This window comes from Neltuma alba, unplaced genomic scaffold (assembly GCF_004799145.2).
Source record: "Neltuma alba isolate B1F8T4 unplaced genomic scaffold, ASM479914v2 tig00004748_pilon, whole genome shotgun sequence".
Lineage (NCBI taxonomy): Eukaryota > Viridiplantae > Streptophyta > Magnoliopsida > Fabales > Fabaceae > Neltuma > Neltuma alba.
The window spans coordinates 23,416-42,704 of NW_021633846.1; the positions used below are offsets into that span (position 1 = coordinate 23,416).

The following is a 19,289-nucleotide window of genomic DNA, read 5'->3' on the forward strand; positions in this document are numbered from 1 at the left end:
GTTTCTCAGCAATTCACTACAAAAAACTGGACTTTCAGTGACGACTTTCAGCGGCGACAAAGGAAGTCGCCGCTGAAATATGACTTTCAGCGGCGACACTTCTTGTCGCCGCTGAAAGTCAGGCCTTTTTGCGGCGACAATAGTGTCGCCGCCAAAAGTGATAGTTACAGCGGCGACTTTTTATTGTCGCCGCTGTAGCTGCAACTTTCAGTGGCGACAAAAGTTGTCGCCGCCAAAAGTGTACACTACGGTGGCGACTTTTATGGTCGCCGCTGAAGGTATACACTTTTAGCGGCGACTTTTATGGTCGCCGCTGAAGGTATTTTTAGCGGCGACTAATTGTCGCCGCTGAATCTCCTTTCAGCGGCGACAATTTCTGTCGCCGCTGAAGCTGCTTTCAGCGGCGACATTTGATCGCCGCTGAATCTCTTTTCAGCGGCGACACTTTTTGTCGCCGCTGAAGCTGCTTTCAGCGGCGACAAATTGTCGCCGCTGAAAGTTTTTTCACATTTTTTTTATTATTTTGATTTTTTGTAAAAATTTTATATTATAATCTTTTATTTGTGTAATTAAGTAACTTTGATAATTAATTTTTTTTATGTATTTTTGTATTAGAAAGAGACTAAAAGAAAGATAATGTGTATGAGAGGAATGAGAATAAAATTATTGAAGGATAATATAATTAATTAAAAATGTGTGAGAGATATAGATAATAAAATCATGTATATAGTTAATTAAATATTATTACTATTTATATTTTTTTAATTTAAAATTATTCGAACAGGGGACTTGGTGAAATTTAAAACTCCCCCTGCCAAGCACGCCACGCGTGTTATTTGCAAGCTTGGCGAATTGTTATTCTATATAAAGTTTCACATTTTGAAACCCAAAACAATTTAACCCGCTCCAATGTACTGAAAATTTTTGCTTTTCCCTCCTAGCGCCGCGCAAAGAAGCTTCGAGCATCCGACTGATTCCAGCGTCCATCTTTTAGTCCATCGATCACTTCCAGCGTTCTTTCTTGCTTCATCCATGTAAGTGCGCCGATCTTCTTCTTCGCTTGAAGTCTTGTGGTGCTGTATTTTTTCCCCCTTTCTTGTTCTGCATTTTCAGATCCGTTTTTCCTCTGGTTTGCTGGATTGATTGTGTGTTTTTTTTTTTGAAATCCCCTAGATTTAATGGCTGTCATGTGTATGTGTTGTTTACTGAAAGAAGAAAATATTTTCTAACTGGACTCAAAACTACGATGCAAAAAGAACCTTGCTATCAGTAAATATATGTCACACTGTGCAAACCGAAGCCTTCGTGCAGTCAGTAGGATTAGTGTTCATAGGAAGTTCCACGGATTGAAGGTGAGTGGGTCAGGATACAGAAATGGATCGTAGGGATAAATGGTAAAGCTATAAGAGATAAGGATTGTGTGGGATTGTGTGGGAAGTTCTTGTGTAAACCGAAGCCTTCGTCCAGCATCATTCATGAGAAATTAAAGCGAGTAAATGGTAAAGCTATAAGAGATAAGGATTGTGTGGGATCAATTCTCTTTCATGGAAAGAACTCGTGTGGTGTGACAGGGAAATGGTGGTGGGTTTTGTTGAATTGGTGGGTAAAGCCCATGTGCATTATCACTATCCTAAGGATAAATTTGAACTTTCATTGCTTCTCTTTTTACTCTAACACAGTACGTAGTCTTAAAAGTGACCTCAAAGTAGCCTCGAAAAAAAAAAGCCTCGAGGCATTATTCACGAGGGAGATTCAACAGCTTGAGGTTAAAGTTGATGAAAGATGGTTCTGTAAACTTAGGCACTGAATAGTGGTCTAGTGTGGGTGTGGCCCCTCTTTCTGAATCTACAATTACAAAGTAGTGTAATATTCCTCGTACATTCTGGACTTGATCTCTTTGTGATTATTATTTGGTTCCCTCATTAGATGTTTGCCTATTGACGAGGTGCCGTGCAAGTCAGGGAAGGAGCTGCATGCACCTACATACAGGCCTTTGTTGCTTCCATAAAGCAAGCTGCCTTGGAGCCATTGCTGCGTGACATGTATGATTCCTGTCTTTTAACCTCTCTCACCCCCTGTTCTGGTTAACAATGTTGAATCAAACTATGTAGTGCTGCCAGAGCATCTTTACCAAAGTAATGCGAATGCCTTGTTTTTGTACTCTGGACGCTTGAAAATTGGTTCATTCCTTCCCGAGATCTGCTAGCTGCAATTTTCTTTGGTGCTTGTTATCAAGTTTTTTAAATGCATGGGATGAGCACTTATTCACAACACAAGAACAGTCTGGTTTTTTAAAAAAATAAATTTCATGTTTTATTTGGTCATCCATCCGTTGCTGGCCAAAAAATAAAAATAGTGTGTTATATGTGATTCTATTGGTTGCTTCTAATTATTTCTCGGTAATATCTTTGTATTTAAGTTTAAATTTAGATTAAAATTTAGTTTAAATTGTATTTGGTTTAACTTTAAATTACCTTGAACGTGATGCAAATTGAATAGTGTGTGATGGCTTGGGTTATATTAGTTCTTTTCTTTAGGAAGTTAATTTTTTCAATGTGTGCGGTTCAATTTTAATTTAATGATCATTAAACATGATGCTTATCTGTTGCTTTATCTTTGTGTTCATCTTTACTTCACTGTTACTCCGAGCTTTTACTCTCCTTGTGTTTCTTCCTCTTTTCAGGCTCAACCTCTTTTCTGTTCTTCTGACACATAACTAGAATATATATATCTATGTTTTGCACACATTTTGGGTATTTGATGAGAAGTTTGACAGGCATATCGGTCATAATCTATATCTATCTATATATTCTATAAACGTTGTGAGTGCTTTGTGATTGGTCCATGTAGATGTGCAGGTGTTGGACCACGTGGATTGTATTTTGTGGCTTGTGAATATTTATTTTCGCTTTTATCGGGTTTTTTGGGGAAGTTTAGGGGTCAAGTGTTTTGTTGTTTGTATTTAATTCGTGTGTGGGTCGTGGGGACTTGGAGAGGCAATATACAAAATAAAAAATTGATGACTAGTCGCAAAACTTAAGTTGCTCTTGCTAAGAGACGCCTGACATGATATGTTTTTCTTTTGGTTAGTTTCATTTTCTTATTCTCTATAAATCGGGTTTAGGAATTTTTCTTCAATTTTTTGATTAGTCTCATTTTTCTTATTCTCACACCTCGTTAAACTGATTAGATATTGCTGTGAAAAATAACACAGGCTTTTTGGTCTACGAATATCTGCTCAAAGACAGCTTAGAGAATCAGCTTTTTAGAAGCAGAACGTGCAGCAGAGCAAGCAAAGATGGAAGCAGAGTGTACACAACTTGAACAAAGAATGGAGCAATTGATGGAACAGAGAATACAAGCTTAATTCACTGCTTTCATGCAAAAGATGTAGTTAAATACTCCTGCAGATACCCCTACTTCTAGCGTCCCTAGTATTGGTCCCTCTACGTAATTTTCTTTTGCATTATGTAATGTATCTTTTAATTGAACAATTTTTTTTTAGTTAAAGACATAAAAACACTTTGATGGTTATAAATCTTATTATTTAATATATTATATTTGTGTGTTAATTACTTTATTTTTATTAAACCTTTTGATAATATTTATCAGGAATATAAATAAAATTTTTTGCATAATTAATATATTATAAGAATAATTAAAATCACAAAAAAAGGTAATCAGCGGCGACAATGGGGTCGCCGCTGAAAGCATAATTAGCGGCGACAAAAGAGTCGCCGCTGAAACAAGCTTCAGCGGCGACAAAACAGTCGCCGCTGAAAGCATAATCAGCGGCGACAAAAGTGTCGCCGCTGAAACAAGCTTCAGCGGCGACAAGATGTCGCCGCTGAAAGCATAATCAGCGGCGACAAAAGTGTCGCCGCTGAAAGTGCAGTTTCAGCGGCGACTTTTTGTGTCGCCGCTGATAAGTTTCAGCCACGGCCGCTACGGCAACGACCTAGTGGCGACAAAATGTCGCCGCTAAAACTTTTCAGTGGCGACTTTTGGACTTTCAGCGGCGACATTTGTCGCCGCTGAAAGTCAAATTTTTTGTAGTGCAAGTTGGTCCCAAAAACTATCATTTGGTGATCTCATCAGTTCCTGTGTGATCACACCCCATTTTCCCCCGAAGATCTAAGACGACAAGCCACGGAAAATTTGCCAAATTTAAAACCAATCATGAACAAGTTAAGCAGGTTGTGTGAATCCAAAGCAACAATGTATATGCATGTCAGGATTCTCATAATTTGAAATATTTATTATAGTTGGTCTCATGTATATATGGCTTCAACTATGTCAGAGATTTATTAATAACTCGGTAAAGGTAAACTTTTTAGATTGTGGGTCTCCCTTCATGTGCCAAATTATTCTTGCAGAATGTCCTTTTGATCATACTGGAAGGTTCCGGAGCATATTTAAAGCTCGTTCAATTATTGAAAGACAAACCTTCCTCTACTCATCCTCGAATTAATATCAAATAAATAAAAGATCAGAGGCCCAGAAAACATAAGCATCTCCAACAATTATTAATATGTCTAACTATATGTTCATTCCACGGATGGAAAGTAAATAATAACCATCTAAGTTAGCTTTGTCCCATGAATTGATACTCGTTAATTCGAGTGTGGCTCAATTAACTATACAAATTTAATATTTACTACGTTCTTAGGCATGATAAGATATTACCCGTCCGGCTTTAAATGTAAAACACATTTTATAGTGTAAATTATATTACAAAATAAGTTTTAGATTTAGAATTGGAGGAATAATTGACTTAGATATTTTTCTACCTTTAAACATGCAATCCATATAATCAAAGAGGGATACAGTGATGTGTACAGAGAGGGTACCGTAGTCAGCACTAAAGGTTTTTTTAGAAAGTTTACAGTAGGAGGAGATTAGTCACCTCTAGCTGTAGTAGATACAGCCCAAAAAAAAAAAAAACAAAAAAAGTAAAGGAGTAGATATATAGTGACAGATCTCGCTTAACAATTAGTGATGTCCTCTGTATTTATTGTTCCATTTTTTTTTTGTCTGTCTTTCCCTAATTACATAAGTTGTAGCGTTATGAAAAGATCATACACTAAGCATCCAATTACTCCATTTAAATTAATAAACGTTGGAACCAAATCTTGTGCATTTCATTTTCTTAGGGCATACTATAATCACCAATATTCTCTTAGACTGTGTATGGTGTGTGCATGCTGCATAATTTTTTTTAATAAACCATAGTAGCTGCCTTTAATTTCATGGAATATTTATGCTTATTATTGAATATTTAAAATGCAAACAATGTGAGATGAAGTGGAATACTTAAATTAACAGGCGCTATCATTCAACACCATAATCCAATGTACAGTATATATAATTGGTAGTCAATGGAATAAATACTTGTTGGCAAAAATATCATGGAAAAGGAAAAAGGGGGGGGGGGAGGATGTATCAATACCTAAGTATATATGTCTGGGAAGTGGATAAGGAGAGGTATGAATATGAGACCCTATTGGATACAAAATTATAACCCAAGTAACTGATGAAATATGCATTTATCATAATTTCTTAAAAGTTTTTTTTATGATGGTTATCACAACATTTCAAACCAATGCTCAGTTCCCTAATAATTGTCCTCGTAAGTGATTACTCCCTCCGATTCAAAATATAAGCTAAACTCTATTGGAGGGCTTTGGGTTTTTAATAAAACAACATTCACTTTTATCTATGTATTTAATGAGTTTGTTCCAAATTTACCCCATATATTCTTTTTCTCCTCTGATAAAAAAAAATACATGTCTTACATATTTATTATTTTAAAATGATTTTAACTAATTTCTTGATAAAAGTAAATAGATAAAATTTATCTCATATAGTTTGAATCGGATGGAGTAATACTTCAATTTTTCTTTCTTTCTCACAGTCTTTTATGTTGTTAACGCATTTTTTTTTTTTAGCCACATGGTGCGAGATTGCTTTCAGTACTTTTGCCCAAGGAACGAAAGGTTGGTAAATGCCTTAAAACTAGTGGACACAATTAACAGCACCTAGTGTACTGCTGGAATTTTATCCTTTTACCTGAGGTATGATTAATTTTCTATTTTGATCCGTCCTTTGCTCACTAATTCGTAAGTAGGGAGAATAACAATTAAGGACCTAATAATAAGGTTATGTTATGAAATTAACTAATAAAGAAAGTAGATTAGAGAAGAGATGTAAACAAGAAAATGAGAGAATGATATCGTATTGCTTCACTTGCTTCACCTTCATCCCAATACAATGGCATGCCTTATTTATAGGTATAGTCTTACACATAAGTTACACTTTTACTTAAATAATAGATAGTGGACAATAAACCATATGAAGGTGAGTGGGGGGGCGAGTTACAAGATTAAAGGCATAGTGGAGAAATAATGGAGTAGTGGGAGTTAAAGAAGTGAGGAGGAAGGGAAGATGGACATCCACATTTGACAATATTCGTAACACTCCCCCTTGGATGTCCATTATATAAGGATGTGCCTCATTAAAAAACTTCAACTAAGAAAAGCCTTGTAGGATAAAAACCTAGCAGAAGAAAAAAATTACACATTTGCTAATACACTATTCGATGCTGCCTCATTAAAAACCGTGCTAGAAAAACCCAGTAGGAAAAAACCATAGACAAGGGAAAAAGAGTACAGTATGTATTAACTCCCCCTCTTGATAACATCAATTGATATCCCTGAGTCTGTGACATCCGATATCATGAACAAACTTTTCGAATATTGTAATAGTAAGTGACTTGATGAACAAACCTGCTAGATTTTTATTTGAATGGATTTGCTAGATATAAATTTCTCCATTTTTTGGATATTGTGAGATACTCTCTTTGGAATTACCAACATCTGGATCAAAAAAGAATTTATAATCTTTATTTTAGTGTTCTCATATTGATGAATAACTATATCTTACTAGTAAGTTAATAACAAATGATATATCAAGTCGTATGTGACTAGCAAGATATATAAGTGCACCAATTGCACTAACATATGGTACTTCTAGACTAAATAATTCTTCATCACCTTCTCGAGGTCTAAAAGGATCTTATACACCTCCACAAATCTCACAACTACCGAAGTACATAATGGATATGATTTATCCATATAAAAATACTTTAAGGCCTTTTTTTTTTGTATCAATTATTTGATACATAAAAATTTTTATTTTTCAAGTATTCAATTTGCAATCTGAGCCAAAACTTTGTTCTTTCCAAGTCTTTCATTTCAAATTTTTTCTTGCAAGCAATTCATAACTTTTAAGAGCTCTTCAGGAGTTCTAATGATATTTACAAAAATTATAACAAACTCATTCCAAGAACTTTTCATAAGAATACATGGGCAAATTGGATTATGTTTTAATATCATTCCTTCAACCGATATTTACTTAGTCGTTTATACCACATGTGCCCTAATTGCTTCAATTCTTATAAAGACTTACTTAACTTAATTAAGTATTATTTTCAAGAACTTGAATTGTATGCTTCTGGTAAGTGAAATTGTCACATCCCGAGAAATTTCATCTGGATATAGGGAATTAAAAATTAGGACGAGGGCCAATATAGAAACTAGATGGGGAGACAAAACAACTTTTGAGGTGAAATCCCGATAAGGTCCGGGCTGGCATTTTTGTAATTATCAATTTAAGAAGGGCAAAACGGAAAATTTTGAGAAAAATTCTAGAAAATTCCCAAAAAATAGGGAAAATGCAAATTAGAGGTTTTAAAAACTCAGTTGAGGCCTGAAATGTGGAATTATTGTGAAAATAAATTGTTATTGAATTTCCCATAGACGGAGGTTTTTCGGGAAAATAGTAAAAAAATCAAAGGAAAATAATTATTTTAATTAGTTAGAGGTCTTAATAAATTTGAAAAAAATATGAAAAAATATCTAAATATGTATTTGAATTTATAAAATTGGTTTTAGGTCTTGAAAGTTCAAGAATTAATTTTAGAAAATTTATCTTCCCGTAGTAACACGGATAGAGGCCTAACCAGAGAAAATTCAAAATAAATAGCTAGAGGTGGAGAAAAATTCTGAAAATTTTCAGATCATGTTCTCATATTAAAAGGTGAATTATCATGGAGAGAAATAAACTTTTAGAGGCCTAGAAAAATTATGGAATGTTACTAATGAATAGTAACTGATAAAGTTTCAAATTGGTTTGGGATTTTGATTTGGATTGTGGGTCATCTTTTTAGACTAGCCTAGACCATTTTTGGGGCTCACATTAGGTCCAATCCATGCTCAAATTCGTGCAGCCTCCAGACCCCACCATATTTAATTAAAAATATATAAAATTAAGGGATAAATGTTGGAAAACTCTAGAATTAGACAGATGGTTAAATCTGAACCTTTCTTGCTTTGATGGCTGCCACATACCTCCCATTATATGTCACATTTTTGGCCAATAAGAGAGGGGGAGGGGTAGATTGAATTTTCTATAAATAGCCCCTCCTAAAATACAAGAAAATGTTGGAAAATTAGAAAAATAAGGGGAGGTGCTGCCACTTTGTGTCCAGACCTTAGGAGACCGAATTTGAGAGGGTTTTGAGCAAGGAATCATTCAGTTCATAGCAAGAAAACATCAAGGTATGCTCAAGCCTTCCTATCTCTAAGTTTTAAGCTAGTTTTGGTTGGGTTTTTGGCATAAAAAATTAAGGGAAAATGTTGCACAAATTCGGTTGACATGCTTGGCTATTAGGGAAGGATAGAAACCTTAAACATGATATGAAACAAGCTTGTTTAAGTAGTGTATGAAGTGGTTTTTTTGAAGAAAATCAACTTAAGGCTATATATGTTCATTTCGGCCAAGGGGTGTTCTTGCGGGAGGAGTTTGTTTTGCATTGATTTGATGATTCCAATAGGTTTTAAATGTGTTTTTATGTAGAGATATACTATTGGGAAGTGTTTAAAATCATTGGAATCAAAAATGAAATTTTTGAAAGTTAGAACCCCCTATTCAGCCAACATGATTTCATGGGAAAGGAGTTTGATTTTTGAAAAAATGATTGGATATTTGGATTCCTCATGAAAAATTGTGTAGCATTGAGCCAAGAGATCATTGACTCTAAAGGAGGAACTATTTTGTTAAAAATCCAAGAAAAAGAGGGGAATGTTAAGTTAAAGATAAAGTGTTGTATTTAAGTTGTTTAGTTGTTAATGTAGCTTGTGTTTATACTTGAATTAATAGGCTTTGTGAGAAGGAATCAAGAAGAATCATAACCCCTTGAGGAGACCAAAATTATCAAGTGATAAAATGTAGCATTGAATTATAATTTGATTGTTTATTTTACTTGTTTAATGTCATTATGTTGTTTGCTTAGATTGAGAAATTTGTGTTGTGATCTTGGTTGATTGGATGGCTTTGGGTTATGCTTTGGCTAAATACATTGGATTATGTTATTGTAGAAGTGTTGGCGTTCCTCTCCTAGTATGATGTTAACTATGATTTTATGTGGTTTGATTATGCCTTGAGGTGTGGTAACATGTCACATTGTAACTTGTTTGATTTACATGATAATTATAATTCAATTGTTACTAAGATTTCTATGAAATCTCATTCCTTCTATATCAATTTATTTATCATTTAAAAAGTGGCTCATCCATGAATCAAGGCAACGGATTGGTATTGGGATAGAAGAGCATTATGAAAACTATATCACTATGTTATGTTATGTAATATTTTAATGAGTTTTATGTTAAGTTGTAATGAATTATGGATGATGATATAATATAAATTATATTGTTATGATATGCCCTCATGCTGGAATATGGAATGGTAGAATGCCTAAAGGCTATAGAAAAAGAAAAGGGAAAACAAAATTCAAGAAAAATGGGATTAGGTGATAAAATCTCCCTAAACAGTCCCAATCCTATGCAACATAAAATAATGAGTAAATGGTAGGATTAAATCCTTTCTCATATGATTTGCATGTTCTCATGATGTTAGGTTCTTTCTTTGGATGTACTTTCACAAGTGGATTTAGTTCTTCAAAACTTTGAATGTATGAATGTTAATAAGAGTTTTAAAATATCTATGATAGACTTTCTAAGTTATTGATGGCTTCTTTTCTATCATAGATTTCGTTTTTTAGAAATGAGTTGAGTCTTTTCTATTATAGTAGTTTCATTTAATTGTTTCTTCTTTTTTTTTCCCCTTACCATAGTAATGATTTAAAGAATTTTAAAATAAGCAAATCATTGGTTTTAGGAGGTAAACTTTATACACTCCATATTCGTAGAAGTGATTTTATTTAAGTGTACCAGCACTAAATTCACAACAAATTTACCCCATATACTATGAACAGAAAAATAAATTACCATAATCCTACATAATGAAAATAATTTACCGAAATACTATACTTAAACTCATTCACACTGGGAACGAGTTTAAAATTGTGAAGAACTTGTTTTTAGTAAAAATGAGTTTACTCCATCTCTCATCTCACTCCAATCACATCATTTGAGTAGATCTGACTCTCTTTTTTTTAAATAAAAAATTGATGTCATTCATAGCTGGAATGACTTCACCAGTGTGCTTCGTGGGAGTAAAGAGAGGAAAGAAAATGAAGACGAATGGGGGGGGGGGTGAAGGGGGTTTTAGATTAAAATGTAGGGGAGGTGCTGAATTATATTATCTCGTTGATTTTCTTAACTTCTTCAGATAATTATGGATGGCATATTAATTTTATAAAAAATTTAAAATTTTGAGCCATAAAATTAAATTTAGATTATCCTGAATTATTATTTATAAAACTATCATTAAAATGTGAAAAATAAATTTGAATTAGAAAAACACAGACATATATAAAATTCAATTTAAATTATGAAAATATTTTTTTTCTTAAAAGCCCATTTGCATCCAATGGTTTTGCTTTGGGAGGCAAATCTTCCAAAACCCATATTTTATTTTCATTCAAAAAAATCTATTTTAGTCTTAATTGCTTCTTTCTAAAACTTCATGTTTGGAGGAGAAATAGCTTCATAAAAGTTTTTAGGTTCATCTTGCACTAAAAATGTACAAAGTTCATCTCCAAAAAAATATCTTTTTTGTCTTTTACTTCTCCGTAAATTTCAGTCAAAACTTCATTTGAATTTTTTTTTTTATGAGAAGGAGGAGAACCTTTAACTCTGTTAAGAACATGCTCAACTTTCAAAGGAAAAATGTTTTCAAAAAAACTCTACATCATTAGTATCAATAATTATCTTTTGACAAAATCAAAAAACCATAAGTAGCACCTTGTTGAGTATAACTAATAAACATATCATCAATAGTTTTACAACTAACTTTTCTTTTCTTAAGATTAGGTAATAAAACTTTTATAAGACACCCCCACACTTTTAGATATTTTAGATTAGGTACAAAATCTTTTCACAATTTATAAGGTGTTTTATTAATTTTCCTATGGAGTATTCTATTTTGTAGAAAACAGGTAGATAATAAAGTTCTCATAAATTATCAAGTGCACCAAAACTCGTAAGCAAAGCATTTATAATTTCTTTTAAAGTGGTATTTTTCCTTTCTACAACTATATTAGACTCAGATAAATATGGAGATATTACGTCATGAATTATTCCCCCTCTTTTACAAAAATCATTCAATAATAAATATTCTTCTCCTCTATCAGACCTAGCTTGTTTAATTTTCCTATTCAATTGGTTTTCTACCTCTGCCTTGTACAAGGCAAATTTCTCAAAAGCTTCATCTTTTTTCCTTAATAAATACACTTTAGTATATCTAGAAAAATCATCAATGGAAGTAATATAGTATTTCTTACCATCTCTGGTTTCTATTTGTTTTAGATCTTCTGAATCAGTATGAATTAAAGATAACAACTCAGTTTTTCTTTGTATAGAAAAATATGACTTTTTAGTTAATTTAGTTTCTGTACAGACCTCACATTTGCTAATATCATTATTTTTTGTTTCAGAAATTAATCCAAAGTGTTGCAACCTTTTTATATATTTTCTATTAATATGCCCTAATCTAGCATGTCAAAAATGAAAAGAATGAATGAAATAAGTAGAAGACAATGCATTATTATTCATATCATCAACACTTAATAAAAAGAGGTCTTCCCCACAAAAACATTATTCTTTATCATCATAATCTTATCAAATTCAAATGACACTTTAACCTCAACTTTTCCTAATAAAGCCACAAAAATTAAATTCGCTCTAATATTAGACACATATAAAATATCATTCACCCTAGAGACTGTTTCTACACTGCTTTTTTCTTCCCCCTCCCCCGGGGGGAACTTTTGCTGTTTGGGAGTCAGCAAGGTAAACTTAATCTTCCTCATTAGGAGTTACTCGCACAAATGTGCCCTGGTGCACCTTTGACTAAACAGATGAAACATGGAGGGCTTGTAATGGTGAGGAAGTCAATACATAAATGAGGCTAAAAATTTTGAGAATTTAATATATTCCTCAGCTCAATATTTCAGTTTTGCATTTTAACACGTGCATTCTAATATTTCGAGACGTTTAAACTCTAATGTGGCTTTATTAGTCTTTAATTACACACACGTCAGATATTTACTAATTTAAGCATTCAATAAGAAATGTTTTATTGTTTTCAGTTTACCTCGCGTATATTTTTTGGGTGAAACCTCACTTATATTAAATACGCCCATACATTGCACTGAGTCATTGTTACTCAACTTGAGCGTCGACAAATAACAACATAGTTTAATAATAACATATCAAATAAATAAAATTAATTTAAATAAAACTTGTGAGCCTGACTCCTGGGCAAAAGCCATTTCAGGATAGAAGACAAGCAATCAATGAAAATAAAATTAATTGAAACATTTAAAATTTAAATTCACAAAAATAATTATTAATATAATAAAATTAATGGAGACAATTGTTTAAGATTTGAATTAAAAACATTTTTAATCCTGAGAGCTTTTTCAAATTGTGGGTTAATTCCTATAGCTTCATATATTTATGGTTTAAGTTTAATAATTTGGTAATCATCACCACACTTGAACATATTTTGCTTTTGATCCCTATATTTAAAGTCAAACTCGGCTCTAACACCACTTTGATACAGCGTCACAGCAATAGAGGGAGACGGGGAGAGAGAGAGAACTGAGTAAATTCCTATTGCACAGTGAGTACACGTGTCAGCCTTTATATACTTCTTGGCCTTGTTCAGTTAATTCCCTATATTAGACTCAGTTACACTAATCCACTTGCTATAATTGTGACGCGTGTGAGAATATAAAATGAATACATACATTACAAACCTCATGAAACTATATGAACCACAACCAATAATTTTAAAACTATAGGAAGCAAAACCAAAATCAAACGGGGACCAATAATGCTACTAACTATTCAGATTTTACAAGGATGCAGACAATAATACCCACATGAATGGTCCTATCTTTTCTCATACTATATTCATTATATTTTCTTACTTCCTATCAAATATAACATTCAAGGCAACAATCTTAACGCATAATCCGGTGAACAAATCAAGAAAAATAGAAAGGCATCTATTGTTCTAGAAACAAAATTTAACATTACGCTCTAAATAACAAGTATCCTATCAGAGTAATGAACCGACCAATCTGATGGCTTAGTACGTCATGTTTTCAAGAAGCTCTGATCAACTTAAAAGTACGAGACAAAAACATAATGCTCAACTCTTCTAAGAAAAGTTCATGCCAAATCCAAACAATTTGGAAAAATCACAAAACTCTCTGAAGATAATCTAGAAACGGAACCCTTCGATCATTTAGGTCAGTAGCAATTTGTGATGAAAGCGCCACTGCCAAGAGCTTATGCTTTCTTGCTTGTTGCCAATTGGGTCTCCGGCTACAAAAATCAACCATTCACAAACATTAGATGAACAAAGCCAGAAAGGAATCAACATCCAAAAGACAGATGATCAAAATCCATACCTCCTTCCTCACAGGCTCTTCTTTCTCAGATAGTATCAACTCTATGTGGCATGGAGATGACATGTAGGCTGCAAAAGCAGTCGTCAATCAATAAAAGCAAACAGCCCAAAAAAAAATTTTAAAATAAAATCTCAAAGGTTTAAACATACGGTTGATTCTTCCATGAGCTCGGTAGGTTCTGCGTCTTTGCTTTTGTGCTTGATTAACCTGGATGTGAGAAATGTAGAGAGCATCTACATCCAAGCCTTTCACCTGCAAAGATGCCATGAACAGGTAAATTGATAGGCAGATGATGGCATAAATTGGTTTTAAAAAGCATATTAACATGACATACTTCAGCATTACTTTCTGCATTCTTGAGCAAATCAAGAATGAATTTAGCTGACTTCACAGGCCATCGTCCTTGCCCATTGGAATGTCTGTTCTTCGCCTGGGCTGTCCTCCCAACACCACCGCAGAACCTTCTGAAGGGGATAGCCTGTTTGTGGGCTAGCACATCCTCCAAGTACCTTTTTGCCTTTGCCAAGGGCAACTTCCTGAGGGCAAACGCTGTCTCCCTAGTGTTCTGTAAAGTTATATGGCAAATACAATTTAGTGAATAGCAAATGACTAGTTTAAACTCCATCTTTCACTAAATTTATTTCAGATGAAGTAAAGGATTCACACAATAACAAATTGCACATAGCATTGATTGATACAAGGTTGAAGCATTAAAAATAAAAATAAACGGAATAAAGATTTATTTTGCAAGCAAATATTGTTATTGAGGCCAGCTATAAAAAAATAACACATTAGATGAGAAAAGTAATAATTCTACATACTAATGATTATGGCAACATAGAAGGGCCAGCTATAATTCTACATATTGTTATTAATGTCTTCAATAAAAAGACATCCTCAACTAACATGGCAACATAGAAGGGACTAATGGATGCATGCAACTATAAGACACGTTCCATCATTCACTGAACCTTCAGTGACAAAAATTACACAGAGGTTCACCCAATAACAATGGTGATTATGTACCTGAGGTTTACGAGTGATCTGCTCACATAGACAACAGATCCTGCTTTTTCCCATCAGGTTTTCTTATTTCTTCTCTAGTTTCTATCAGGGAAAATGACTTCAGTATCAACTCTCTCTCGGACTAAAAGCTAGAGTACTGCAGAAATATATGCAGCACGATTCCATTCAAATCACACGGCAAATTTTGACACTAACGAATTACTGCAATTCAAAAGAAAAATGTGTGTATTGCCGGCACTCTCGTAGCCTAGACATGTTAAACGGCATTCCATTTCTAACAAAATTAAAGATAGTTCAAACCATAAAGAAGACCAAACGTAATAGATATTAGTACCTTAAAGTGGACTCTAAGGTCGGAGCCTCTGGCCTTGCAGGCTGCACGCGTATGATAATCGCATATTAGATCCAAATAAACAAACCAAACCCAAAAGCTCAAAACCATAAAAGTTCGCAACCAGATTATGTGAAAAAATTGATCAATAACAATATAAAACGACCAAAGGCGTAGCTTTGCAATGATCTAATCGAAAAGTAGGAACAGAAGAGGATTCTACAATTTTATGGACTTGAGAGAGCAAAATTGTACTTACACTTGGTGGGATTGTCAGGTTCTCTGGAGTACTTCACCTAAGAAAAAGGAAAGGAACAAAATGAAAACCAATAGCGTGGAACGAACGAATGATTTCTTTGCAACTATCGAAATCGAAAAGATAAGCTGAAGGAAGAAGTTCACGTCTACCATGGCGGCTGGCTTATGCTGCTGCTTCTGCCCTAGCTTGAAGGCCGGAGAAGAAATAATTTCTCTCGCTCACAATTTATAAATGAAGAACAAAACACCCAACAACCCGGAGTACTGTAACCCAGGAACCCGCATAATAGGTTTGGACTTGGGCTTTAACCAGATCTGGCCCATTTATTGTGAGGCATGACAATGGGCCAAACCAAACTGCACGAGGCCCATTATACATTATTTATGTGTGATATCAAACACGTTTTTATTGTACTAACTAGATAACTAATTAGATAGATTAAAAAATTAATTAAATTAATTATTTATAAAATTGTGTATTAGCTTTTAAAATTATTCAGTTTTTTTTACCAGCATTTAAAATTATTCTATTTAATTATGCATATTGAATATTTCTTAATGATAACCTTTACCATCAATAAGAACATTATGAAAAAACCATTATAAACTTAGAAGACAAGATAAATTAAAATACTATATTTAAGATATAATTTAGCCATTTAGCTAACTCTAGAACCGGAAGTAATATTAATTAGCAAAATTTATTATTTATTAAATGCACATGCCATATCCTTTTAAGTCCCCAGACATGCGTGATTGATGTTAATTTGAGATCACGGAGCTGTCATATCCTCGGTGAAGAAAGCAACATATCGTCTTCGCCAAAAAAAGCCAAAAAGCACCATAACGTCTCTTCCGAAGTCTTCCACTTATTTGTCGAAGTTCAGGGATCTCCTTCTTCTCTCGAGATTCTTGGTCCTCATCTTCGTGTTCATCTCTCTCTCTCTCTCTCTTTCAGTTTTCAAACTTCTTTGTGATCCTTTCCTCTTCAGAGTTGCATTTTTCTTGGAGGCATTCTTGACCAGTGACATCTGCAAATCTTTGCGAAATACTTCAATCTATTCATATCGGAGCGATTTAGTCACCTGGTTGACGCTGGCCTAGTTGATACCATTTCTCAGAATTTTGAATTCTTTCGCTGTTGAGTCAGAAGCTGCCGTTCATTTACCTAAATCGGATCGCTTTCTACAAACACAGCAATGGTCAAAAACGGGGAAGAGCTAAGTTTTACGAAGGTTTCCATCACTGAGACCTAACTCGCTTTGAGTTCATTGCAAATAGCAATTGCAGGAAGACACAGACATATGAGCTTTTCCACATCAGAATGTTGGAATTTGATATGCAGAGTTAATAATTATTTAATATTAAATTTTAGGGTCACACTTTATTAATGTCTTTGGAAGATTCACCTCCAAATTTGCGTGAGTCATGGATGGTTTATTTCATGTGTAGAGGATTAAGAAGGGAATTTTTTATCCACCATAACATTTCATCAGGCAGGGAAAAAACATGTTTGGCAAAGTGGTTCTTTCTTCCATTTTCGTGCTCCTACTCATCGCCTCATATACAGTTTTCAAAGGTGACTTCAATATTCGATCTCATTTCGCCATGTCATTAAATTCTTCGTCTCCGGAGGTTGTATATGCACCTCCGCCTCTCCTGATCTACATGTACGATCTTCCTCGTCGATTCAATGTCGGGATGCTTGACAGGAATAATTCGGCGAAAACTCCGGTTACGGCCCAAGATTGGCCGCCGTATCCGGTGAATTCTGGGCTAAGGAAGCAACACAGCGTAGAGTACTGGATGATGGGTTCGCTTATCTATGATGGAGACAAAGACCAAACCGAAGCAATAAGGGTTTCGGATCCTGAACTTGCCGATGCCTTCTTTGTACCATTCTTTTCTTCATTAAGTAATAATTTACATGGGCATCAAATGAGTGGTCCAGCTACGGAGGCTGATCATAAATTGCAGGTATTATGGAGCTAAATTCGAAAATTTAATTAGTTATTTAAAGAGAAGCTTGAGCCACTTCTTTTAGCAAATTTGGTTCATTTATATTATCTCCTTTCTGTATTGATGTGGTTGTTTTTACCTCATAAATGTGTCTTCAGATTTGCTATTACGATATCTTCTTTTATGATTTGTTATTTCAAGGCACTGATTATGGTTTGTTACTGGTTTTAGAGTGATGTAGTTGAATTCTTGAGAAAATCTGAATATTGGCAAAGGTCAGGAGGTAGAGATCACATTATTCCTATGACACACCCAAATGCATTTAAGTTCCAGAGGAATCAGGTTAATGCGTCCATTCAGGTCGTTGTCGATTTTGGTCGCTTCCCCAAGCGTGTTTCTAATTTGAGGAAGGACGTGGTGACCCCATATGTACATGTTGTGGATACTTTCACTGATGATGATGAGTCAAAAGATCCATATCAGTCTCGCTCTACTCTGCTTTTCTTTCGAGGCGGAACAAAACGAAGGATGTAGGTTTTGGATAAGAGTTAGTTTAAAGAGCTCAGCAACTGTTTGTTCAAATGCTAACGAAAACAAACTGATTTTGTATGTTCTGGGATGTTGCAGGAAGGTACTATCCGTCTTAAATTAGCTAAAATACTAGCCAGTAATATGATGATGTTCGCTATGAGCAGGGTGTTGCTTCAATAGACAATATAAAGAGGTATGTAGAAGGGAGTTAAGATGTCTAATCATGATTATAATTTCAAGCATTTGCATTATATTTTCTTTGCCATGTAACCAAAAGTCATGTTAAACTAGATGGATCTTCTATATCACATTGACTAAAAGAATAACAAACTCATGACTTGTCAGCAATTTGTTGTATGCATGTATTATGGGGATATTATGATTTGGAACTTTCTGGGTAATCTAAACAGATAATTACTATCATTGCCGTAGACTTTTTTCTCTTATAGTTGATTTGTTGTTGCAACAGGCTACTAAGGACATGCGTTCATCAAAGTTCTGTTTGGATCCTGCAGGGGACACGCCATCGTCTTGTCGTCTGTTTGATGCAATCGTGAGTCATTGTGTTCCTGTGATAGTGAGTGATAAGATTGAACTGCCATTTGAGGATGAGATTGATTACATCAATTTCATTTTTTTTCTTGTTTTTCTCCTTAAGGGGCATTAGAGCCAGGCTACATGGTGGATCAGCTTCGTAAATTTCCAAAGGAGAAATGGCTAGAAAATGTGGAGGCAACTCAAGAACATTTCCCATTATTATGAATTCCATTACCCCCCAAAAAGGGAGGATGCTGTTAATATGCTTTGGAGACAGGTCAGGCATAAGCTTCCTGAGGTCAGACTTTCTGTTCATAGAAGCCGCAGATTAAAAATCCCTGATTGGTGGCGTCGCAGATTATTTTAATGAACATTGTCATGTTAGTAAGAGGGAATGAAAAGATCTAAATAAGAAGCATTTTTTTTTACCTAAAGAAAGAAATTCTCTAACGTTGATTTACAATCCACTCTACCACTACTAAAACTGATTCAACTAGGATCTTGTCATGTAAAATCTTTGAAAATGAATACATCTATCTTAATTTGCTGTTTGAGTTTCCCTGTTTCCTTGCCATTTGAGGAACACTTGTAATGTGATGTAAAGTTGGGAACGTGAATTAAAGATCAAAGATCATCTTTGGTCCAAGTATATGTGATTTTTGCCAGGGATGAGTTTCAACAACATTAATTAGTCATTCTAAA

General features: G+C 34.2%; 2 protein-coding genes, 1 long non-coding RNA gene and 1 other non-coding gene across 4 annotated transcripts; 2 read left to right on the forward strand and 2 right to left on the reverse strand.

Moving 5' to 3' along the window:
* Window positions 1-1,757: 1,757 nt before the first annotated feature.
* On the forward strand, window positions 1,758-2,157 carry LOC114745672 (uncharacterized). The gene is made up of 2 exons (XR_003740223.1): window positions 1,758-1,858; window positions 1,962-2,157. It is a non-coding gene; the product is annotated as an uncharacterized LOC114745672 (long non-coding RNA).
* An 11,280-nt stretch (window positions 2,158-13,437) lies between these two features.
* On the reverse strand, window positions 13,438-15,768 carry LOC114745674 (60S ribosomal protein L17-2). The gene is made up of 7 exons (XM_028933838.1): window positions 15,711-15,768; window positions 15,562-15,598; window positions 15,306-15,346; window positions 14,280-14,510; window positions 14,095-14,197; window positions 13,946-14,013; window positions 13,438-13,859 (listed from the first exon to the last, which is right to left on the reverse strand). The coding sequence occupies exons 1-7, from the start codon at window positions 15,711-15,713 to the stop codon at window positions 13,824-13,826; spliced, it is 519 nt and encodes a 172-aa protein (XP_028789671.1). The 5' UTR covers window positions 15,714-15,768; the 3' UTR covers window positions 13,438-13,823.
* LOC114745676 (small nucleolar RNA snoR74) lies at window positions 14,894-15,021 on the reverse strand. Its single transcript, XR_003740224.1, has one exon. It is a non-coding gene; the product is annotated as a small nucleolar RNA snoR74 (small nucleolar RNA).
* Window positions 15,769-16,388: 620 nt separating the features above from the next.
* On the forward strand, window positions 16,389-18,627 carry LOC114745675 (probable arabinosyltransferase ARAD1; the record flags this gene model as incomplete). Its single annotated transcript, XM_028933839.1, has 4 exons — window positions 16,389-17,537; window positions 17,751-18,049; window positions 18,147-18,150; window positions 18,520-18,627. Coding segments are annotated over exons 1-4 (879 nt in total), but the record flags the coding sequence as incomplete, so codon positions are not given.
* Window positions 18,628-19,289: the final 662 nt, after the last annotated feature.